Source organism: Cinclus cinclus, chromosome 3 (assembly GCF_963662255.1).
Source record: "Cinclus cinclus chromosome 3, bCinCin1.1, whole genome shotgun sequence".
In the NCBI taxonomy this organism is placed as follows: Eukaryota; Metazoa; Chordata; class Aves; order Passeriformes; family Cinclidae; genus Cinclus; species Cinclus cinclus.
The window spans coordinates 23,607,641-23,633,499 of NC_085048.1; the positions used below are offsets into that span (position 1 = coordinate 23,607,641).

A 25,859-nucleotide genomic window follows, 5' to 3' on the forward strand; every position below is an offset into this window, starting at 1 on the left:
ATGTTTTGCTTTTGCTCTATAAAAGAGGGACAGAGGTAAAGGTCAGATGCTGGTGTCCTTATCAGCACTAAGTAATATCTCTCTTGAGGTTTGATGTTTGATAAGAAAGGGCAGAGACAGAAGGTGGAGAGGCTCAGTGGGAGTTGGTCTGTTAAGGACAGCTCATATCCTGTGCCCTCATTTCCTGCTGACCTGGGAGTGACTAGAAAAAGCTACTGCCTGGCTATGGAGCAGTCACTTGTTTTCTGTGGAGAATGGGCTTCTCATTTTCAGCTGCCACATCATTTAAAATATAGCTGTGAAGGTACATAATACTTTATTAATGTATTTCATTAGCCCCATCTCATCATTGTTGCATCCATCTTTGTGGAGGAAGGCATGGCAATCAATATGGGAGGGAAGATTTATTTTTTTTGTGTAACTAATCTATTGATGTATATTTTACAGCCCAGGATAATTTGGTTTGCTGGGATATAGCAGTAATATTCAGGGACATCATGTATACAGCTGAAGCGATGGATATCTGACAGAAAAGAAGTCTGGTTTTCCATTCCTGTCTGTACTCCTGGAGGACAGTAGATGTAAGACCTTGCCAGCACAAGGATAGTCCACTTTCAAACAACTGACTTAAAAGAATTGCAAAGAGAAGAACACACATACAGCTTCCATGGACTGCCATGTCAGAAAAGGCTTTGAGCTCTTGGACTCTATTGTAATGTTGAAATAACCTTCTTTGTTTTCGTCCTCAAATAAACAAACTTCTCCCTTTGGAGAATATTTGTCAAGGAGCCTCCTGCTCCCTGTACATGGCAGGCAGGACTCTGCTTCCCTGTGTGCAGAGCAGAGACTGGTGGTGTCTGTGCTATTTTCCTTCTTGCACGCCCCTTATCTCCTGCTCTGAATATTTGCAGAGCCAGCGGGGTGGACCAGGGAGTGACAGCAGCAGCTGTCGGGTGCTGCCGCAGGAATGTGCACCCATCTCTCCTAAGGATCAGCTTCCCGCCCTTGGCTCCTGGCTGCCTGGAAGGTAAGCCTGCTTCATACGCTGTCTCTGCAGCTCTGCCACGCTCTTCGTTTCTGCAGGGAACCTGCCGTGGAATAGCAGCTGGAAATGCTGCTGGAGTCCTGTCGTTTCCAGGCGTGTGCGTGTGACCTTGGGTGCCTGTGACCTGGGTTAACACAGGGAATGCTTGTTGGCAGGGCACGATGGGGCTGAGAGAAGGGTGAGCACCAGAAATAACCTGGAAAGCTCAGCTTGTGCCATCTGCTGGACTGGCAGTTCCAAGTAGTGAGGCAGTCTACCGAGTTTTGTGCTTGTTATTCCTTTCAACTTTTTGATTGAAGTGTGAGACAGTAATGCTCTCCACATTAGAGATTTAAAAATCACTGTGAGAGTAATTTCTGTAATAGTCTTAGGGTTTTTTAACTGGTAAATGTGACTTAAGTAGATGGTTTTCAACTGAGCATAGTCTCACTGACCACATCAGGGGGGAATTAACACTTCTGTTGAATTGTTATGATGTGTCTAATGCTGAGCAAATAAAAGCTACAGGCTTAGGAGAGCAGTAGTGCAAATGTGTGACGTGTGGTGCAGCCACTGGCTGGCAGCCCTGGGCTACCTCTGAGCCAGGCTGAAAATGAAAATGTGCAAGTTTAAAGAATTGCAGGAGCCACAAGAGTGAAAACACAGCTGAGAGTAACACCCAACCATCGTGATACTCGCTTCCTTCTCCAGGAGCAACAGATCAAATGAGCACAGAAAACACATCTGCTTAAATGCCTTATTTATACAATACTGTTATTTGGGATATTCAGCACTTAAATCTTACAAGAAAGCCCACTGCCCTCTCCTCCATCAGCTTCTCTTGGCCTCTTGTTTCTCTTCTGCTCTGAGAAGAGAAACAGGTGTCAAGAGATGAGTAACTGTAATAAAAAGAAGCAATTGGAAATAGCACAGTAATTTAGGCAATGTCTAGAACATGCTTTTTACTTAGCACTTGTTTGCTATGTTTCCCCTTGCAAAGTAAAATAGGAAATATACAGTTACTAACAGTATCTCACAAAGGTTTTGGAGTAGAATAACCATTATTTCTCTGTAGGAATAAGAAATGTACTCTCATGATTATATGAAATCAAATTCTCAGATGGTTAGGATCATGGTCTTTCCTCAAGTTTGGTGATGAAATGCCATGCTAAGCAAATTGTGGTAGATAATAAGGTGATGTCAGGTTTTCTAAGCTATCTCCAGGGTCCTTATATAATAGCATTCGCTGCAGAAGAGCTCTGCATCCAGTGTTTCCCAGGCTCCTTGATTTTAGTGTGATGGCATGAAGTTTGGTATCATACTCTCTTGTATTTGTAGCCTTTTTTTCATGTTCCCATCTTCAATGCAGCTTGCTCCAACTGCCTTGCAGTTGCACGGTGAACAGCATGATGCATTCAGAATAGAAATTTCCATTCATGAGAAGTGGAGATTCTCAAGTGAATGATGTTAGATGCTGTTACAAGAATGTTAATGGTAAACCCACTCGTGAAACACTGTCATCACTATCTTATGTTAAATTATTGAGTACAGTTCACTCCATAATAAATTCCTTGTGTCTTTCTATAGTGATTATTTTTTCATATCGGAGGGTGACCTGACACATGGAAACAGTATCAGACCCTGCGAATAAAGACTATAAACGTGGTTGAAGATTAAGTTTTAGGGTAGTTAGGATGAGTGCTAAGTTACAGGCAGCATAAACGCCAGATAAATATCTGCCATTGTTTGCTTGTGTACATCTGGAGTCCTGCATTACTGGTTTCCTGCACCACTCAGAGCCTGCTCTTTTCCTGGCATGGATATCTGTTCCCCAGCCCAAGGAGGAAGTGACTCCCCTGGGAGCTGCTGTTTGGAAGCCTGCTGACATCCAGGGGCTCCCAGCTACCAGAGGGACAGGGCTGGGATGGCACTGAGCCACACAGCTGACTGTGCCCACCTGGAGTGCTCCTGTCCTTGTCTGTCATTTAGAACCATTGCAAATGGACAGATTAAGGGGACTGGAAGGGTTTCAGGTTCTTCACCTACAGGGCAGGAATGGTCAGTAATGTAAGCAGCAGCATAGCTGCTGTTTGGAGCCCACTGAAGACCTCCTTTGAGGTCTTTAAGTGGTGCAAAGCCATTATGAAGTCCCTTGCCACAAAGATGCTTGAGCCTCACAAAAAAGATTATGGTGATATGAACTTATTATTGTTTGCCTTCCCACTGAAGAGTGGAGAACTGGAGCTTTCCTCTGGGTATTATGTCACTTTTGCTCCTTTTGTCCCAGCATTTCCAGGAGACACAGTGGGGTGTATTTTTACTTAATGACATCAAGCTCATATTTATGACCTCTGCTACAGCAGCCCTTGCAGATTTGACTAGTTCTTTGCATTGGCCTTGCCAGATTTACTCTTTGATGGCTGTCTTACACTTCTAAAAACACAGGTAAGAGAAAGGCTAAAGAAAAACAATTGTCACTGAAGTAACTTTTCATTTTTCCTGAAGAGTGTTCCAGAGCAGGAACAGTTTAGCAGCTTTTCATGTATAAGGTATATAGACTGTTGGGAATGACTGGCTACGTTTTCTTCCTATCCAAAGCCTTAAAGATCATGTGGGTATAGCATCTGTCAAGAAACTTGAAGAAAGGAGTGTGCCCAGTTAGTGCTGTTGAAAAATGCTGGATGAAAAAGGGTTCAATATTTATTTATTCATTTATCCTATCTGCTTATTTATCTATTTTATGAGAGTCCTCTGTTACCAATGTGTTGACAGGAAGAGGTGGAAAGGATGTGTGTTTACTAGGGATGAAGTGAGATGCTTGAACAGCCAGATTTACAGCATGTCTAATGAACCATAGATTAGCAGAGAGCACGTTCTTGTTTAACAGTAGCGGACATTTTCTGTGCTACTCTGTGTCTTCATGCTTCCCCTTCCCTTGCTGGTACTTGCAGAGCCAGCCCTGTGTGTGGATCACACCGTAGACGACATGAGCCCAGTGGATGTGGCAGCAGAAGGGTGTGTTGTAAACCTTGGCATCCTCAGCAGAGCCGCCGAGAGGTTCCTCCAGCCCTGCAGTTTCTAATATTGGCCTCCTGACTTTATCACTGTGAACCAGAGCCAGGCTGTTCTTCAACAGTCTGCTCACAAACTACACAGCCACCCTCAGCTTCATGTCAGTTGTTCACTGGACATTTCTTCACAGTACCTGCTGGAAATTTAGCAATTCTTCCTGCATTTCAAAGGTGCAAGATGTCATTCTGATATTAGGATAGGAAAGTAGTCTCTGCTTGAAGAAGTATGGGAATAGCTCCCGTATAGTCCCAAACACTCAACAGGGAAAGACCAATAGTTATGGCAAAACACTTTTTTAAAGTGTTTTTCTGTATGCTTTTGTCTTGACTGGCACATGTGGTGCCAGTGAATTATATTTGTTATTTTTGTTTGCTTAATAATTCTGTGAACTCTGGTTGGTGCTACTAAGAGTTGGTCCTACTGAGACATGGCTATTAATTTTCATGGACTTTTTCAGTATGAGCTTTTGGGATAGAGGGGAACAAGGAGAGAGTGAATGGGGCTGGTAACAAAAATCCACCCTGAACAATTTGCTGTGATACCAAACCAATGTTTATTGTTATCAGAGGCAGCTGTCTGCCTTCTCTCCACGCTTCTATTTGTGGATTTTCGATGGCTATAAATGGAAACACATGCTGACCAGAAATCACCACAGAGCTCCTGATACTTTTCTCTCCTGACTCCAAAAGTACAAGGATATCTAACATGTAGTCAGGTTGAATCACTTCTGCTCAGGATATTAGGTGGTTTTTATTCCCCTGGGAAATGGAGTTAGAAAAACATGAAAGCAAAGCCTCAGGAAGAGAAGCTTTAGAGGAAAAGCAAATGGTAAGATATGTTGAGAAATGTTGATATTTTAAAATTTTTAAATGTAATTGTAAGCAGGAAAAATAAATACCCATTGTACTTTATAGAGTATTTCCCATCTTCCTTAACCACTGATCTTGAAGATTAAAACTTCATTTGTGTATATTAAAATGATTATGACAGTACATTTCTGTGGTAGTTATGGAAATTTGTGAATGCATTTTGTGTGCATGTGAAATGCCAAAACTGAAATCTGGTTAAACTTTGCTTTGTTTGTCATAACCCAAACTGATAGCTAATATCAGTGGTTTTCTTGTATTTTTCTCAAGGGACTATGTTTTTCCACATTATGTTCCATAACTTTAGATCAGGAAATGGCAGAAGAAATTGTTTGTGTCTGGAATGAGTCTGAAACTTACTGAAAAGAGGTGTGACCAAAACAAATTATTAAGAGAAAGTGAGAACCGTCAAAACACAACTTATTCCTAATTAGCTGAAGCTTGCAATGCAATTTATAATTTGCCTTGCATTAATGAGATTTTTTTCTTGATATCACAAAAAGGGCAGTTTATTCTTGACTTTGCTGTGAAGCTGTGAAGAAAAGCGGTCATCACTCTTACTAAGAAACAAATTAGCACTGAATTTTTTTAGCACTTAAATGGTGGTGTTGGATTCGTTTGGTTTCCTAGTGGGCCAACTTTTACTCCTGTTTAATCACAATTTTGGCCTCTACCAGCCTCAGATAAGTTAGTTTCAGCAAGCTTGTTGTGTTAGTAAAGTTTTCAATACAACTTCACCAAGGCAAGAAGCATTGGGTAGGAAATAAGGAAAGCACTGAAACTGATAGTAATTACATGGTTTTACAGTACTTTTTATTTAAAAAAAGCAGTATTTGTCTAAAGAGTAATACCTGAAAGAGCATTGCTAAAGCTTCAGCATTAAGTTCTAATGGGAATATTATTTATTGTTTTAATGGTTCATTTCCTCATTAATGAACAAATTAATTCTTTAGACTGTGACCTCATATTCACTTTTTGGTTGATATATAAAATATGAGGAAAACTTTTCAGAATTAAGAAAGTATAAAATTCACTTGATCTTCAGGGAAGGTTTCAAAGGAACCCTTTGAAATTTTGTTCTAGCTCATGCATAGAGAAAATACATAGCAGGTAATCAGCCAGTATGGTTATCTAATTGCAGACCATATTCTCATGCACAAAGAATTGAGCAGCCAACCTTAAGTAAGGCTTTTCCAAAATGCAGAGTGCTTCATTTGGAACACTAATGATCTGCTGATGACCTTTTGTGCGTGCATCATTTACTAATTTTAAGAGTAGCAAACTGGAGGAAGGAGGGACCCCATGCTGGGAGCCATGCTAACGCCCATGTCAGGTCACACACTGTTCTGTAGTTTCAAAACTAAATCCTCCCAACACGTTTTGCTGTGAGTGTCCCTTAGCAGTGGCAGGTCACATTCCCGTGGATGCTCAGTGAAGGGACAGAGATTCCTTGGTCAGGGGGTTTGGTAGCACTCTGTTGACAGTGGAGGAATGCCTCGACTCTGTTATGGTCCTCCCAGCCCCTTCCCTGTCCCCTTCCAGCTGAGCCCCAGCCTCCTCTGCACCCCACCTCAAACTGTCTCTGCCTGTTTAGTCTTAATGCCTTTCTTGATGTTTGCTAGATTGATTTCCCTTTGCCCCCACATTTTTTCCCTAGTTTTGTATCTCCTTGATTTTTATTGATTCTGCCCTTTACCCTTTGTTACATGCAGGTCAGGTCAACTGACTGCATGGGAGCAGTGTAAATCTGTGGTACAGATACTATTTGTACATGCTGTTGTTGATGTCTGTTCACATATTTAACTTCAGTAGACCAAACACATGCACTATTTCATATTCTCCTTCCACCTCCTGTGCTGCCTTTTTGTACTTCATCTCAGTTGCAAACTCTCTTGTTTTGCCACATGAGTGTCCTGATAAGTCTGCTTATATTCCTGAATCATGAACAGTCTTGTAAGAGGTTGTTTTCAAGGACACGGTGGCTTTCCCAAGTTCACTGTGTTTCCAAGCTGCCTTCTACAGTATCCCACTTACCAGCTCCTGGATAGGCTGAACTCAGTTTTCCTAAAGCCTAGGGTGTGTGTTTTGGTACTTGTCTTCCTCAGTTCCCCACAGGGTCTTAGGCCTCACTATTTCACAGTCACTACAGCCAAGCCTGCCACTGAGTACAACATCCACAGCCACTTCTTCCTTGTTTATGAATAACAGCTCCAGCTGTGTATGACACTGCTTGGCCTGTCCTGTGCCCGCATCAAGAAGCAGTCCTTGACGCCCTGCAGAAATTGTCTGGATTGCTTGTGCTGTGCCATTTTATCCTCTGGAGGTGTCACAAAAAGTTAAGTCTCATGAGTAAAAGCCCAAACAGGGTGTGCAGTCCAGATACTTCCTTTAGTTGTTTAAAGAAATTGTTGTGAGGAGCACTCTCCACTTTCTCAGCCCTTCTGTGCTGTCTATAGCCCACCCTCACTGACCTCTCCTCTGATCCTGACCCACAAGTACTCACCCAGCCCTGTTATTTAACCTGTACAAATGTTATTCACATTTTAGCTGCTGCTTCACAGATAGTGTCTTCTTTTCCCTGCCTTTCTAAAGAGCCTGTGTCCTTTGCAGCACTATAGCCATGTGAGCTGCCCCACCACATTTGTTATTTCTGTAATGTTGTAGTTCTATGACCTATACGTATTTGTGTGTCTAAGACCAATCTTGGATTTGTGTGCCTTGTTAGAAATATTTATAGCTATTTTCAAAAGAAGAAAATCTGTGTCATCCTGAAAATACTCTGATTGTAGCATGTTAAATAGAGACCAGTTCATGCTCAGAATCAAACATAGAAGACAACCTCACAAACAGTTTTATGAAGTGGTATTGTACGTGTACATTCACTCCTTACTGTAGATGAGATAAATAATATAAAATTCTCTACCACTTCAGGCTACTTCATGTAATATTTATGAAATTTATTGTTAAAGAATTCTTGTCCTAGCTTCCAGGAGGAAGACTCCTTGGCAGCCAGAATCCTGAAGAGACTTTGTGTGGAGCTGACTTTGGGAATGGAAGATAATGAAGGGCCCATTTTGTGAAGGGAAAATAGAATGACTCACTATGAAATAAATTGGATGAAGTAGATGGACATACTTTTCCTTTTCATAGCTTTGATAGCTCAGAAGGTCACAGTGATTCTGAAGTTTTCCTACTGAAATGATGGCTCACCTCAAAATAATCTCTTTTCATTCTGAAGTCCTCATCCCATAATGCATATTGCCTTATTTCAATTTATTTTAATTATATTTCACACTTGTGTTTCTCCTATTTGATCTGATTTCTCTTAATGAAAAACAGCACTATTGCATATTATGAACTATTGCATTTAAAATAATGTTTACACTAGTATGTTTAACAGGGCACATTTACTCTTTGTACTTAAGTTTGCATTACAAGGGTTTTTCCTTACTTTCTTCTTACATAGAGTAGCAATAAAGAACAGTTCTATAGAGAAAATAAATCAACCAAATGGAAATATGAATCAGAAAGGATGCCATGCCGTCCTTGAAATGCACTAAGGTTAGGTTTTGATTGACAGGGTTGCAGGACTTCATTCAGAGAATTAGCATTTGCTTTTCACAAACAGTATGTGTATACAGCTTATAAAGAGCAAGGCATTTTGGATCAAGCCCACCCAAGTGAAACAGTGGTTAGTCTTTGGTAGCAACATCAGGAGTCCTGTCAAAATCAGGCCTTCTCCATGGGAAGTGTGGGAAATAGAGATTCCTTGAAGAAGGCAGCCTGTTTCCTGAAGTTTGCCCCCTAAGGGAGCCCAGACAGAATGGAGGATAGTGACTAATGAGGGGATGGCAGGTGCTGCTTGCAGGTTTTGTTGATTTAGCAATGTGTAAACCAGGTGAGACGTGAGTATGAGATGGGAGGGTTGTTTGAAAAGTAAAGATAAGACAGCTGGGTGGAGGCTGGTGGGAGTGGGCAGGAAGCTCTGGGTACAGCCATGCCTCCATGGAAAGTCTTGTGCCAGGTCACCCTGGCTCTTGTGCCGTGAGGGCTGGTGTCAGAGATGGCAGCACTCCTTCTGGGCTGCGGCTGTCGCCTCTTTGAGGGGAGCAGGACCCCACGGCCAGTGCTCTGACATGCTCCCTCTGGGTATGCACCAGGCAGGTCCTGCTGTGACCAGAGAGGTGTGCCAAGGCCTCCTTCCAAGGAAGAGGAGCCGAGGGAAGAGCGTTCCTTTGTGCAGATACAGGGAGTTGAACACCTGGACAACGGGATCATCTTTGGCACAGCAGAAATCTGCGTGGCTGAGTGCCAGCAGAATGGCTGTGTCTGCTCGTAGGGATGAGCCCAGCCTGTGTGCCCACCAGCACCTGAGCTACTCCTGCTGAGGAGACAGCGAGCCTGCAAAGGTCGAGGTGGGGGGAGGTGGTTGTTGCTCCAGGGAAGAACCTTGGAGCCTCTGACAGGGGCAGGTCTTTGAGTTCCTTGTGTATCATGTGTTTGTGCAGAGCTCAGGGTGCCCACCCTTGTACACATCCAGCCGGGATGGTGGTATAGGATCACGGAACAGCACTGCTAAGGTCATATCTTTCTGGGAGAGAGGAGGTGATGGTCATTGCATGTGAGGATGGCAGGGATTCCAAAGGGAGAAGCACAGTGGTACGGCCCAGAGCACAGAACATGCAGGTGCCTCAGCAGGTTGCATGCCATGAGGAAACCAGTGCACAGAAAGCCAACACAAACCTCTCTCCTGCCTCCTCCTCTCTGCCTGTTCTCTCCCCTGGCAAAGAACAGGCTGGTGGCTGCTGGACTGCCAATTTACATCCAGGTGAGAGAGTAAAGGTGAAGGGTAAAGTGAATTTTTGTTTAAGTCCACTTTCTTCACTGGTTTATTTTGCACTTTGACTTTTCTACTTCTGTCTCCTGTAAGAACACCCCTACCCATGAAAGAAAGTCCTAAAAATACATTGCCTGCCTGAATCCTTTCCTCAATTTGATAATTCAGTACTGAAGTTTGAGTATCGTGCTCATCTCATGACATATGAAATTAAAGAAACACAAAAGTATAGAGTTGGAAAAGGTTTTATATGTGATATTTAAATGATTCCTGTTTCTCTAAGAGGAAGGTTGTAGTTCTTGCTGTAGAGGATGTGTGTGACCTCCTCTGGGACGTTTTGTCATGTAGCTGAGTTCAGGTGAGTGAGTTGACACACTTAAGTAATTTTGTACTTTGTCCCAAATCACAGCAGCTTTGGCAAAAAGGCTAGCTCCAGAAGAGCCATTTTCAAATAACCCAGAGCTTTGTAGATCAGAACTGACATTTTGTAGTTGCTACAGCAATAAAATCCTAACATGGTGGCAATTGCATCTTGCTGTACAGGTGTAGGAAAGTGACCAAGGTAGAGTTCCAGCCAGACCAGCATTTCCTTTTGTGTACCTGGAGTTGTATTCCTGACTAGCTGTGTGGAGGCATGGATTACTTCAGCAATCACCCAGAAGGAGGAGGAGGGAATAAACTTGGAGGCTGCACATAGCAGCATATTTTTAGTACTGTTGATGGGACATTAAACAGGACAAAAGAAAGTGGGAAGCACTGAATCTTGGCCTGCACTTCTTTCTAATCCTGTCACTGAACATAAAAATGCAATGAGGCAAGAGCTGCCTTTTCTTTAGGCTAATGCCAGTCTTAGAGACACTCCTGGAACATTTGAGGTAGACTTTGGTTGTATCAGTGGGAAAAGAGCTATCTTGAAGTGTCATCAGTGCATTTTTGGTTGGAGGTTATGTGAAACAATACCATACAATATCACACAGGGGTTCAGAAGAGGAGTGCAGCAGATTCCTCTATGGTCTTGAATGCTGTGGTAAAAAAGGCTTTCCATGAACAAGTAGCAATTGCCTGTTTTAATGTTTTGGGGGGAGGAAAGATAAATAATCCCTGTAACAGTTGTAACAGATCAATTGCTGCTGAAAAATTCAAGTGATTGAATTTTGGATGAGGCATCAAGAAAAAGAATGTTAGGATGGAGAGACAGCCCATGCTGATTAATTAAAGCAGTTCTGGGAAACAGTTCTAGGCATGAAAATCTCTAGAAATCAGTTAAATGGAAAGATTTTTCTGTAGTATGCTATTGGTTTGATACTTCCAAATGAGTGATGCCCAGGGTATAACTTGAGAGTCATAATGAGTGAGAGATCATTTCCAAAAATTAGTCTGGCAATGGAGACTCTTACTTAGAAAAAAACCCTATTTTTTTTCCAAAGATATTCCTCAGGAATGTGTGAGTTACGGACGATACTCGTGAAGCGATTCACTGTCCACTGCTGCTGTTAACACTGAAATTCAGAATGAATTCTAGGAAAAGCTTCTTTATTAGAGGTATTAGGGCAGCACTGGAACAACCAGGGAATTTGTGGACTATCCACTCTGGGAAATTTTCAGGGTTTAACCAAATGAAAACATGGTCTTGCTTTGGCAGTAGTCTGAACTTGAATCCATATGCTGGAGTAGATGATTTTTGGAGGTCCCTTCCAAACATTAATTTAATTTTGAAGCTACACTACAGCATTTGGCATGAAACATGCTAATAGCTTTTCCCATCTGCAAATCTCCTTTAACACATTTAGTATGGATACAAAATGAGACTGTGCTCATCATTAAGGCATCCTCATTCCAACATTTTAAGCCTAATGTTTTCAATTCACTGATCTTTGAATTCTGAAATAATATAAATAATTACAATATAATAATATCAATAATAGAGTGGCAGCATTAAATCTTTTGCCTTTTTTTATGAATTCCTGAAAACAGAGATTTTTGTGGTTTAACCCCAGACAGCAATTAAGTACCACACAGTTGCACCCCTCCTTCCCCTTCCCCACCCCACACAGTGGAAGAGGATAAAAAAACCCCAAAAACTTCTGGGCTGAGATAAGAACAGTTTATTAATTGGAACAAAATGAAACAATAATAGTAATTATAATGACAATAATGAGAAAAAGAGAGGAATAAAAGCTAACAAAGACATGTGATGCACAATACAACTGCCCATCACCTGCTGACCAATGCCCAGACTGTACCTGAACAGCAATCAGCTCCTCCTGACCAGCTCCTCCCAGTTCATATACTGAGCATGGTGTTCCCCTGTATGGCTCATAGCTTTGGGTGGTCCAGGTCAGCTCTCCTGACCATGCTCACTCCCAGCTTCTTGTGTACCTGCTCAGCAAGGGAAACTGAAAAGTCCTTGATTTAGAGTAAACACTAGTTAGGAAAAATGGAAACATCAGTGTGTTACTTAGAACTGTATCCCAGCTGAAAGCAGGACAAACTACGTGACAATGCACAGAAAAAAAAGGAGAGAAGTGGTTAATGAAAGGGATGAAGAAGGCAGATGTTAATGAAGCTGGGCTTGGAGGACAACATGTATGTGGTGTCCCACCCTTAAGGGGAAGAGAGCACCCAAATTTTACAGATGCCTGTGGTTGAAAACGAATGACAAGAGTCAGAGGGTCTACAAAAACTTGCAAACTTATTAGTAAATTATACACATGGCATGGAAACTGGAGTGTTAGTCCCTTATGGCATAAACACACTGCGGTGGATTTTGAATAAGGAGTAGGGTGAAAGAAGAAGAGATCAAAGAGAGGGACAAAGAAGGAAAGAAAGATCACCAGTCCTGGCTCCAGCATCAGTCCTCCGGAGGGAGTGTCCAGGGTCCTGGATGACATGTGTGCCTGGGTTTTGTGGGGGTATATTTTTATTGATAATTTTTGCCTGTTCTGGAGATGTCTCACTCCCTGTGCAAATTAGTTGCCAAATGCAGTTAATTCTTCTAGATCCTTCTGGAAACAGGTTGGAGGGCATTGGGGATCTTTGGTGGTTTTGATCCCCCTCTACTGGGTTGGCCTTTTGTTGGCAGCTCATTCCTGCTTCCAGACCTCATTCCTGCTCTTGTGCTGGGCTATGTTTGCTTGTCTCCAGAAACCAGAACAAGGAAGTTTGTCCCAGAAAAGTGCTGCCCTACCTCAGCATGGCCTGTCTCCAGTTACATCAAGTGAGGTCGCAAGCCTCCTTTAAGTGATAGTTGCCTATTTTCATCTCTCCTTGAGAAGAAGATTCCACTGGATGAGGAGAAGTAGGACTAGGATAGCTTCTATTCCACTTTTAAGTATATAGTCTGCTGCACTGATGTTTGCAAAGGCAGGCTGAAGAAACTATGTGTGGAATGAGTTTGTGCTGCAGACAAATGATGAGGCACTGGTGAGTACCTGTCATTTCCTAACAGGATGGAAAATGGAGCAATGCCTGGTGGTTCTTAGTTTCTAGGACCAACAAAACCTTTCCTTCCTGTTGCTTCTCCTTTAGAGGGAAGCACTACCCTAACCCCTGAGTTCTCTGTATCAAGGGAGCAGAGCTTCAGCTCATCATTGAGCATGAAGGTCAGGCAGGAAACCTTTCTGCACTTAATGCTTCGTTGTTGAAAGTTAACTGCTACCTTTTTTGAAAGGACTGATGGTGACTTGTAGTACATATTGCAAAATACTTTCTGACAGAAATTGTACCATATTAATACCTTCCTAGTAACAAAGATCAGTTCTTGAGGAAAATGAGCAAAAACAGATTTCCTGAACGTAGGTGAAAAATTAATTTTGCTTAACTACTTTTAATTTGTTCAGATTTCTGGAAAGTAGAAAATAACTGGTTGAAGCTTTTCATATCTTGTACTGTACACAAATGCATGTATTCATACCCCAGAACTGACTGAAATCCCCAAAGCAATTTCACATTTTTCCCTATGAGACAGAAAGTGAATCATTGCCATTCTCTCTGCTCTATCATGTTTCTTGATCTTGAAGAACATTTGGAAACCCTACATGGAAAAATTATAGTGTTTTTTTAAAATGTTATGTTTTTAAATTATGTGAAATGAACCAGCAGGATTTGTTTTAAACATTTAAAATTGGAGATTCAGGGAAGAGCCATCAAAATTTTTCCCCTGTTGAATAGAGTTGAAGTTGTTTTCATAGAAACTCCATACATCTCAGAAAATGTTACTGATAGTACATTTATTACCATTTTACTGCTTCTTAAAATACAACTGTTGGTGATGATTTTATATAACAAGAATGTTTGAAAAAGATCATTAGATTTTTCAGCCTCAAGCAAGAATGAAATGGTTTAATATTCTTCTTTAGAAAAGCACTTTAAAATATATCCAGATCAAACCCAAAACATCAATTAAGTGATAATCAGACAGAGTAATTCTTAGCAAAGTTCCTGAGCCAAAACTCAACTCTTTCAGTCTGAGACAACAAAATCAAAATGCAAAGTATTTGTACTTGAAATTCCAGCAACGAAAGGATATGATTTGTCTTTCTCTCTGCTTTTCTTTAATATATCATGTTTTCACTAATGTGATGGAACAGATCTCAGTTAAAAATATGGCAGTTTTCCTTACAGCAATATTATTTGCAATCTTTTAGGTGAATTGACACTGATACATATTAAAAAAAATTCCAAAGAAAATGTCAGTGTTGTGGGTTTTTTTTTTTTTTTTTTTTTTGGGGGAGGGGGGGGAGAGAAGTAGCTATATCTGACAAGAAAGATTTTCTTTTTTTTAATTTAATTTTATTCTTAATAACAATATATTCTAGTTTACAGTGTCTTTTTCTGAGAAAGAAAGTGTATGTGCTGAAGGATTATAATGATAAATGATTCCTGCAATGACTTTCAGTTCTTTCCCAGTTTCTAAGGCTTAGAATTCTGTCAGAGCTGTGAGCCTCCAATCTTGCCAATGACTTGTGGTGACACAGTGCTGCATCATGTGATGGATTACCTGGGGTTTTCAGAGGCTCCAGTGCACTTTAAAGTTTGGGAAATAGAATTATCAGAGCAAATTTAATTTTCACTTTGTTTTATTTGCTTTGTTTTATTCATAAGTGTTATGATGAAAGCGTCGGTAACGAGATTATTACAGGCTGTTTCTTTGTTCTCCAATGGTGATTTTGCTTAGGAGTCACCATGACCAACAACATCAGGATACAATGAGATCTGAAAAAAATAGTAGTTACCCCCAGTGCTATTATAAGTACAATGTGGTTAAATAAAACCTAATATTTCATCCTTCTGTTTCCAATTGAATATTTCTTGCATTTTTTCAGAACATGTGCTTCTTGACATATGCAGAAAATCTAAGTCAAATTGTTGAGATTCCCAAAGAAAGGGAAAGGTGCCATTTTCACCCTTCCACATAATGGCAATCAAAGGAATGTGTCCAGAAAATGGTTCTGCATATTGCAAAGTGCTCTTAGAAATTATCCCCGACAGCAAGTGTGTGGGTAACACTCTCCAAATTGATAGGGACCAGTTAAATCAGTTTCTTAAAAGCAGCTAAATTCCTGGATATTAGTTATTTTTAAGAAGTGTAAATGATCAGACAACTTGACTTCTAGGTGTATGGCCTCTGTGAAGTGCTCAAATACTGCAGATATGGGTGACATGTAAAAGTATGGAAATAATTTTCATGATGCTCTGAGCAGTGTAAATCTTGAAAGGGGTGTGAGATGGGGCATTACAGAATTAGGATATACTTTGACACATGCTGATGTAGATTTTCAGAATATACTCTGGTGTAGCAATATTATATTTTCCTCAAAATTCAAATATTTTTTTAAATATTGTCCCCAGTATTCTGAAGGAATCTCTTTGCTCTTCCTATGTTGGTGTTTCTTGTTAGGAAATTCTATTAAGAACAGAATTACTTAATATGCTCTTGTATTTATTGTGTACTGTAGATTTCTTGTAAAACATTATTTGTCTATGAAGTTGTATATTAAAATTTTCTAATTAATATTCTTGTATTCTGTATTTACAATTTCTCATACAAAATCTTACAGGTTTAGATATTCCTACATTATTGCAGGAGATAGTTCCCTTCTTTCAGATTCCTTAAACAAAAACAATTTGTTCCAATGATGGAATTATATATGAAATAATGGCTTTTTATATAAAACATAAATAGTTGCAGTAGTTACCTCACTGAGCTATCTCAGGGGCTGCCCTGAGTGATTCTCAGGGTGGCAGTGGTTTGAGAGTTATTTGTCTTCCTTTGTAAGTACAGAGATTGTCTTATATTGTAGCTACCCTATTTTTGATGTCTGTGAGAGGATACAATTCTAAATGGATATCCAGCAGCTTACATGTGTAGTCCAAGAATTTATCAAATTTTCATGACATATAAATGATTTAGAGGGCTAGTCACTGACATGAAATACATTTAGGTCCCTTCAAAAGGAGATAGCCACTTTCAGTCAACGTGTGAGTGAGCAGATGATGATTTACCAGTGAATCTGTTGTTACTTACATGTGTATGTCTTCTTGCAAACAGACTGTACTATATGTAAAGTGATGATCTGTGTGGCATGTCTAAAACACTGCCCTACAGTAGAACAGATGAGGAATGAGGAACAGTGTTTTTGAATTTGCAGGTGTGGGACCTGAGGTATTGGACAGAATTTGCAGCGTGAATTGTGAAGGGTGTTGATAGAGTGTTTTGTAAAACCAGCTTTCACTTTTGAAGCAGAATGCAAAGGTATTTTTAGCATTATTGGATGCTTCTGAGTTCAGTGCATCAGCTTTTGCCCTCAAAAGAAGAGACCAGGACTTGTTCAGGGTTTGACTGTGCCTGCTTCTGAGAGAATCAGGCCATTCTGGGAAGTATCCCAACCAATTTTTTTTTTTTTTAATCTGGGAAGTGGAGGAAATTATGAGAGCAATTTTAGTACTCCAGCTTAATAACATAAAAGGAATCAGATAATATTTGAATTCCAAACTATTGTTCTGGAAACCAGTGGAGAATCTAAATCATTGCATAAGTATTAATAATTTTTGCATTGTCATTAGCATTACTAATATTATAATTTTCTATGATGTATGTTACAATTTTACCCACGAATCATCTACATCAAAGCCTTTTTAGCTCAAGGTTAGGAGTAACCAATGGCTACTCACCTGCAGAACACACTGCACATGCTATTGTATGCTAAATTCTTCATATTAATTCTTTGTATGAATTCAGATGTTCGTTTTAAGCTGCTAGTGAATGTGTGGAAAAAGCATGAATTCAAGTGATCTTGAAGCAATCTTCTTCTGAAGTGACCAACTTATTTTTTCCCATCTGATGCATGAATAAACATTCCAAACTGTTATATCCTTGAATTCAACAGATAGTTCTCTTATTAAATGTGTGTGATTTAAAATATGTAGATTTCATAAACAGAAAGTTATTTCCATAATATACAATGTTTTTGTGCTGGAAAGTGAGGCATGTTTTAAAGCAGTTTTAGTGAAGTTTTAAAACCATAATTATATAATAAATTAAAAATGCTTTTTGTGTGGTTGCTTTTATTTGAGAGGAATGAACGTATCTGACAGAAAAATAATCAGAAAGTACATTTGTGTCTGTTAGCTGTGTGCTGAAATCAGTTATTTAGAATTCTGCTGAAATGACTGGTGATGAATTATGTGGAATGGCAAGCACTCAAGGTGTTTGGGGCTATCAACCCACAAAGAAATTGAAAGGCACTTTTAAAATAGACACAGAACAATTAATTCTATCTCAGTAGAGTTTATTTGCACCAACCAGTTACTTCTCAAATCTCTTTTACTATGTTATAACCTCTTAATTTCACTTTTTTGGCCTGTTACTGTGGTGTGTCTTCCCTGCCTGTCTTCCTCCAGCTGAACAGCAGCACTCCACTGTCAGAAACGCCTCTGGTGTGTGGTTTTGTAATGCGGCTTTTCCTGAGCACTGCGTGCTGCCTGTCAGGAGATGTGGTCTGTGACACCTGAGCAATAAATTCCAGTCTGATGTTGGCTGTGAAATGAAAATCCAGGTGGATGCTGAGCTAAGCCAAGGCAGTAACAGCTTTGGATGGGTACTTAAGGATGTTTTATCCCCATAGTTAGGCTCATTGGAGTTTATGGATGTGGAAAAGGGATGAACAGTGAATGGAGGAGCAATAGGTGTTGAAAATCTGAACCTGGGAGAACTTTTGAAGCATAAATGCTATTTTGAGTTATGAAATTGGTTTTGGTATGGAGCTTCAGCCCTTCATTGTTTCCTGAAGAAAGGACTTAGCAAAATCGTTCTGCTCTTTGTTGCATGTGTCAATAAAATCAGTGCTGCTGGGAAAAGTACTGGTGAAGTAAAAAGTGGGGTGAATCTGGGGGCTCTTTCCACTCACTGGTGCTCTGGCAAAATGTGGCATGCACCACAAACCTTTTTAGTACTGCACCCCATAGACATGGTTGTAATAGACACATTAGACAAGACTTGAGAAGAAAGCTGATAGTAAGACAGGAAGTCCTAAAAATTATTAAAAGAAGATGGAGAAAAAGCAGTAAGAGTCTGAAATGGGAGAAATGAAAGAAAAGGGAATAAAGGTAATTATTTTGAAAAATAAAGTAAAAAAATACTACAAGATGGTGGGACTGAGAATTAAATAGATATGTGCAAATTAAAAAAGTTCAAGAAACATGGAAATAGAGGTGGAGAATGAAAAATAGGGGATGTGGTGGGCTGAACTTTCAACAAGCTTATTTTTTAATAATTGATATGTGACTAGGTGTATTTTATTTGTCAATGTAATAATTCCATCATTTGTAACTACTATTAAGTTTCCTCACACTTTTGGTAAATAATTGTGTAGAATTCACAGGTTACTTGGGAGAACACCTGTAAATAGCTTCTAAGTGTGGCTCAACAGCAGAAACTCCCTCTGCTAATACATTTATAGCAACCCTTAGCACTGGTGAAGGGATTCTCCCAACATCTGTTATTTCCCCACTAGACACTAATAAGCCTCTTCCATGAAAAGGTTGAATTGTGGTTTTTTTTCACACATTACAGGATAAGGGATTTCAGTAAGGAGACTAAAACCTTGTTGCTGTTGCATTTTTCTTGCTGGCTTCATCAGCACAGCTTTCCACGTGGGTTGATGCTGACACTAGGGAAAACTCTTCTTTCTGTACCAACACGTTTTGCCATTGATTTCCATACCTGAGCCTAGCTGAACCATGAACAAGATTTCCCTCCTTACCCTCCGGCACTTCACATAAAGCACTCTACTGCACCTGCAACTCATTCTTAACCAATTGTTTTTGTGCTAATCTATAGAAATAGATGTAGATAGGCATACAGAAGACTTTTATATCCTGGGACTGCTGTATAAGTAGAAGATACATTTCTGCTCAGAAAGCTGGGAGTGATACTTTGCATCATATCTTCAAGTGAGACTGCTTCCGCTCTTAGCTTGATTTAATTTCTGTTACTATTTCTATGGTTAATAACTCTCCAGCATTGCAGACAATCCTCCTCTGCTGCTACTCTTTCAGTGATGTGGTTGCCTTCTCACTCGACAGCACTAGGCAATGTGTCACATTTTTGGTTGACCTCTTGTTCTCCTGTATTTTCTGAAGTGTTTACAGGATTTGTGGCACTCCTGCTTGCTGCACTCCAGGCATGTGAGGCAGCTGTTAAGGAAACAGCTCCAGCCTGGCAGGAGCTTTGGGCATTATAACAAGAATTGCCCTTTTACAGCTTTGCAGTGCTCTACAGTCCCATGGTTGGTTCTTTATTTGAGTCTAGAGATAACCTTGTATTTTTTTCAGCATTAGGAAAAGCCTGAAGTCATAAATTAGGTTGTGCAGTTGCCTTTGTTGTTTGTGGGCTCTTACAAGGTTGTATTTTGGTTCCTTTATTTTCATTTTGGTTGTCTTCTGTCACTTACAGGAACAACAGACTGACTGCTATTAATTTCTGACATATTATTTATTTTTTTTGGCATCTGGTTGGCACCTGTTCCTCTCTGATAAGTACTTAGGGCTACGACTTTGTGTGGATCTGTGCGCACACTTCATTAGCAGCACTCCTCCACTGATTTTGTTTGGATTGCTTCTGTGATTTAATATCCATAGGGACCAGAGTTTGCAGTTGAAAATTTTGATAACTCCATGGAAATGATTGTTGTAAGCACTGTGTGTCTGGCTGCTAATACTGAGATGAATGCAAGCACTGACTATATTTCCCTTTAGGAAAAGCACTGTTAATTACTAGTGCTCAGCTTCATGTGGTTCCTTTTCTACAAATGCAGCCAGTTTTGATTATATACCATTTTGTTTTGATTGAAAAAAAAAACAGTAACAAGGCCCCAAACACAACTTTTTTTTTTTTTTTTTAAAGCTTGCCACCACAGAAGGCAGGTTTATCCAGATAGCTGGCTTGCATATTGATATAGTCCCTGTTCCTGCCTGTTATTATGGGCTCTCTGTACAGGCTTGGCTGAAATAAACATAGGTAGAATTTGGGGTAAAAATTGGGGTAAACCCCTCAAACACACACAAACCTTTTTTTTCAAGGATTTTCTTGAAAACACTTGTAACTATTTCCTGGTTTTAGCAGCATTTCAATATTTCTGTTAGGGTGTGTGCGTGTCTATGTCTATTTATCTATTTCTACCCAGTTTTGAAATAACTAATTTACACTGATTGTATTGGAAGATAACAGTAATTCATTTTTCTCTGGACTAGAATGGGATGAAGGGAACGGTGTTACTTAGTGCAAATAATATTTATGATTCCTGTGTTTATTTGGATTTTTCACTTCTTTTTTTTTTCTGTAGTGTGGATTTAAAAGTGCTCAAAAAGAATATGACTTAGCATAATATGGCAGTTTTTATTCCCTAACATAATTCTTTCAGTCATGTAGAAGATATATTTAGTATAAGGGATATATGTCTCCTTCAGCTTGGCATAAGAGTGCATATTTGGTTATGCATAGCAGCAGTGACTGCTGAAATACAGTAGTTAGACCGATGGCTAATTTAAAAGTAAAAGGAAAATGGGATGTTTGGACAGAAGGAAAAAGAATGCCATATGTTAAGTATTTTTTATCACAAACAGGTCAGAGTTTATTTTGTGTTGCAATGATAGCTTACTACTGAGCTCCAAAATATTAGTGGGAAACCCCCATGTGTCTGATTCTTCAGAAAATAGCTAAGGTGTTTAAGAAGGGGGTTTTGAGCCATAGTTTGGTGTTTCACTGCCAAAAATAAAGGGAAAAGGGACAATGTAGTAAAAAGAAACATTACAAAAAGCAACCTTATCTCTTACTCTTTGTGTTTTCCCCTAAAAAGAGGGAGGTAAAAATTCAATTAGCAGCATTGGTTACAGGCTAAGATTTGAGTTCCCCAGAAAAACACTCTGCAGTCAAATTCTGCTGCCATTCTTAGCAATTTTCTGACTTTGCTCAAAAGGATGGAAGATGAGACCACCACTGATGAGTCACGTTGGTGACAGAATGCATAATATCTAGTAGGTGCTTAACTCCAACGCTAACTCTCCTCACCAGTAAATATCTCTACTGAAGTAATGTATCAGGAATGGAGGATTGGACCAAGCACAAATGTTTTGAAGTAATGTGAAAGAAGGTAAGGTGATGGCTTGCATTTTATGTTTGTGCTTCTGGTGCTTCCTGGTGTAAAATAGAGGCTTAACCTGCATTTGTTAATCCTAGAAAAAAAAACGGTATAAGAGAGGGAGGACTACAATATTTCTTGCTTGGCTCACGGCTGTAGGAACAGTGTTGGCAACATGAGATCAGAAAACAAGAATGGATGACTGAATTGGAGGTCCAGTCCATCTAGCTCAGTGTCCTGCCCTCAACTGTTACTTGAGGTTCATGTTTATGGAAAAAATAGGATAGTGAAAAGGATAGATATTCTTGTGTCTTCCTGTTCCCCCTGAGCTTAGTGTAAGTTAAGTGGATCTGTACACCGTGGATGTATTTTCTTGGGTTTTGATCTGTTTTTCTTTTTGGCATCTGAAACGTCCTGATGCAGCAAGTTTCATAATAATTACATGTTATATGAACTGCTACTTTTGTTTGTATGATAAATTAATGTGGTGCCTCATGGCAATTTTGTTCTTATCCAAAATTCATGACATTGTGGTAGAAATTTAGCTTTATACAGATCTGTTTTTCTCTACAGTATTGTAGTGGTCATTGTTCTAAGTACCCACTGGCTCATATTTACAGGGAATCTTGTGCATGAATGGTCTAACTGATGTTGCTTAGACAGGGATCATATCCCCTCTTTGAGATGTCTATAATGTGCATCTGACTGAGAAACTGTAGTGGGCTTAGGTTTTTTTTATATCTGTTAAAAAAATGAGAGTATGATTAATCTGACTCATATTAAACATTTACTTTTGAGTAGGATGGATTCTCAGTTAGCATCTCAGAAGTGCCAATTCTGCTCTATTGCATGTAAAGAGAACATGACTTAGACGTAGAGTTCTCTTCTGGATACCTCTGCATTTGGTCAGATGAATATTGCTTTTGGGGAGTCATTCACTATGGAAGAAGAAATATACGTTATCCTGGGAAAAATCTGCTTTATGAAATCATTCACCATATAATAGGCTGGTAAAATGCATTTTACTTGCTGTCGTTCCTCAGACACTCTTTGGGCAAGTGGTAGCTAGACCCTTTGGGCACTAGCTAAGGTATTTTGCAGTACAGAAGGAAATGGCAAGGAGATTTTATACAATGAATATTCTTAAAGCAGTGTTTTTTTTCCTTAATGCTTGATGTCATTGTGTGCCCACGCTTTTTTTGGTGAAATTGTCTGTAACCTCAAGGGAACCCATTCCTTGGATGATGTAAGTGTTTCATTTAGATTGTAAAAAGGGCTCCCAACAGAGTGTCTCTTCAAAGGTCATCCAGAACATTTTGATTAATGCTATCCTGTGTCTGTTTGGCAGCTAGAAAAAGGGAGGAAAAGAGAACATACAAAAAAAAAGCAAGGCAAGGTGAAAAAAGCACTTTGCTCCTTTAAGTAAAGCAAGGTGGCAGGTAAATGTTATCCTCCCAAGCACATGGTGTGCAGTGGGTTGAGGAAAAAGAGATGATCCCAGGGCCAAGGGAGGAGGAGAGCTGGTCTCTGCACCCAGGAGATAGTGAGCCTCAGCTTGCAGGGGCCTTGGTGGGGTGCCTTTAATTGAGAGCTGGCCATCTTAAATCCATTCCAAAAATTTGATCTCCCTGATGGCTGAGGAATTTGTTCTGCAATACTGAACCTTGGCACAAACATATTGCCTTGCAATTGATGTTGCCCTTCTGATGTCAAGCCTTTCCTGATCCTGATGCCAAATCCATGTAGTTTGATTCAACTAGGTAATTGGAAATTATATTTTTATTTTAACCATTTTCCAATAGGAAAATATGAGAGAAAAATTTATTCAAAGACATAAGCAACCCTAACCAGAGCCAATAAGTAAGCTTCAAGAACCTCTGGCATTTGACTTACCCAGTTATGCAGTTTCTGTAACTAACAGGAAATGGTATTTAGTTCCTAGTTGTGCTTTCTGGCATTCTAGCACTATACTTTCTTAAAAAAAACCCAAAAAATACCTTTAGACCTATTTCTTGATTGTTCTGGTATTCCAGCATTCATTCCCACAAAAATTTATGGTGATATTTCAATACAGAAATTGTAAAGAAAATATCAGAGTACTCTTTAAAGTTTATTCACTACCTATGCTATGAACCTTGGATGTGGAAGGCAGGTTCTAGGTGTTTGAGACCTACAGAAGATTTCAGTATTTTGCTTGCTAGTCTTCAGTAATTGAAGACCACAGGTTACAGTAATTTTTCTCCTACTAATTCAGAATCTGACCTTGCTTCAATTACCTGATTTTTATTCCCTAAAATAAGAAATGTAGAAATTCTTATTTTAGCTACCAGGGCTAGTCAACAGGCTGTGAACCATCTCTCCTGAGTTTAGACACCTGCATTTATATCTGAAGAGGTTGTCCAGGCTCCTGTTGCAGTCAATGGAAGGAAGTAGTGACTTCTTGGGCATTATTCTCTGATTTAGTTTAGATGCCTGTCTTCACTCTAAGAAGTGTCTATTCTCTCTCCTTTAGCCATAATGGAGCCTTGAACAAGCTCACTTGTAGATTTGGTAAATACTTATGTTTCCTTAACTGTCTGTAAGGAAACGTCACTTTAAGTTTGCAGAGACTTTGGCTTTTCATATTATTGCAATGATAAATTTTGTCTGTCAATTCATTTAATTAATTGCTCAGAGTTATATTTGATGTGATGAGAGGTATCAGCAGGCACACCAAAACTTTATGTGAATTTCAAGATATACACAAGTGAAAATGCGGGAAAAAAAAAAGTAGACTGGAATCTGGGCATGGTCCCAAGAAACAGCCGTTGACATTCCTACTCCTGTGGAATGTGTTAAGCTAAATTAAGAACCACTGTTTTTGATTGATAGCAGAGGGGATTCCAGTCTGAAAGAGTATTTTCAGCATGTTAAGTATGTCAGGCATTTATTATCTTACACACTCTTGTCTTTTCTTCATGTTTTCTGAAGCTGTTTTTTCCCACAGCCTCTTTTAATATTCTACTACACCCTATATATTCTTTCTACTATATTGGATGAGCTAACAAGGCTCTGCTCATGTTTCTCTCTTGAAAAATAATGGATCAAATGGTCAGAAGAGCATTCAATTTGTACTGTTAATTATGTGAATTTAAGTACAGTAGTTTCCAGGTTGTAATAACCATAACTCCTTCCTCTTAGGCAATGTTGCCATTTAGACATCACCACTGCACTGGGATTGATCCACAAGACTTGTAGATTCCTTTATTGGATTGTCAAGGAGAATAGTCCTGGAAGGTTACTCTCCTTGCCGTGTTTGTGAATTCAGGATGGCCTCTGATTTAGTAGTTACTAGTCAGGAAAGAAAAAATTGTGAAGGTCATCACATGCCCTGAGAGTGGGCAATCACACCTGCAGAAAATAATGGCTATAGGATAAATGTAATTATCCGTACTTTTCTTGGCAACTCTATTGTGTTTTGGGAAGATAGAATTAAGAGATGTGGAGAAAAAAATCTACTCATGGGATGATTTATATATACTTAACAGAAGCTTTTCACCCAGTATTAATTTGTCAAAAGGAGATGGAACTAGTGTGCATTCCGTTATCATCACAGATGCAGTCAGTGTATCTGCCTTCAAATAATCAATGAAAGCTTCACTTAGACTGCAGAGAAATTTTCTATGCATTTGTCATGAAATTGCAAGACAAATATGTGGAAATATCTCACTTGCATTGCTTGAATCTAGCTTAATTTCATATTATAAATACTCTGTTGAGTATGAATTAAAGCAGTAAAATTATACAGGAGCTCTGCAAAAATTCTTGCAAGAATTAAATGAAATTATAGTGACAGATGAACCAGTTTATTGTTATCATCTAGTTTTCCATTTCTGTTACAAAATCATAATGCAGAAAAATTCAGTTCTAGGAAAAAAACATGCCTTGCAATATAAAATCTTTACAGACAAAACAGCTTTTCTCATCTAAACAAGAGTAACTTTACAAAGGACACTCTGTCTACAAATAAAGCAGGACATTTGTAGGAAGAGAGAGGGTTATATGTCACCTGGTAAACCTTTTTAATTAACAGCCAAGCTGTGCTGCATCACCAAGAGTGATGTACTCAATAACAAAATAATAATCAAACCTGTTTTTTTTGCAATGGTGAGCTGAAGTGTGATGCACATGTACCTATAGACACAGTGACACAGGCAGAAATGAAATCCATGATATTTTTCAAAGACAGTGACCATGGTACCCATCACAGGTAAACCCACTAAGCAGCTCTATGCCTGAACCAGATACTGTGACTCACTGCACCTGGTGTCAGATTAACCTAATTTCCTCTGTCCTTGCACTTATTGGACTGAAATCAGAAGTCATTTGCAGTAGTTTTTTTAAACTATTTTTTCTTAGGCTTTGTACAGAGAAAACTTAAT

General features: G+C 39.4%; 1 protein-coding gene across 1 annotated transcript in view; it reads left to right on the top strand.

Moving 5' to 3' along the window:
* Window positions 1–4,861: 4,861 nt before the first annotated feature.
* MLIP (muscular LMNA interacting protein) overlaps window positions 4,862–25,859 on the top strand; it is a 99,993-nt gene continuing 78,995 nt past the window's right edge. Inside the window, exon 1 of the mRNA XM_062488544.1 lies at window positions 4,862–4,924. Coding sequence (XP_062344528.1) covers window positions 4,862–4,924 — 63 coding nt within the window. The remainder of the gene's footprint in view (window positions 4,925–25,859) is intronic.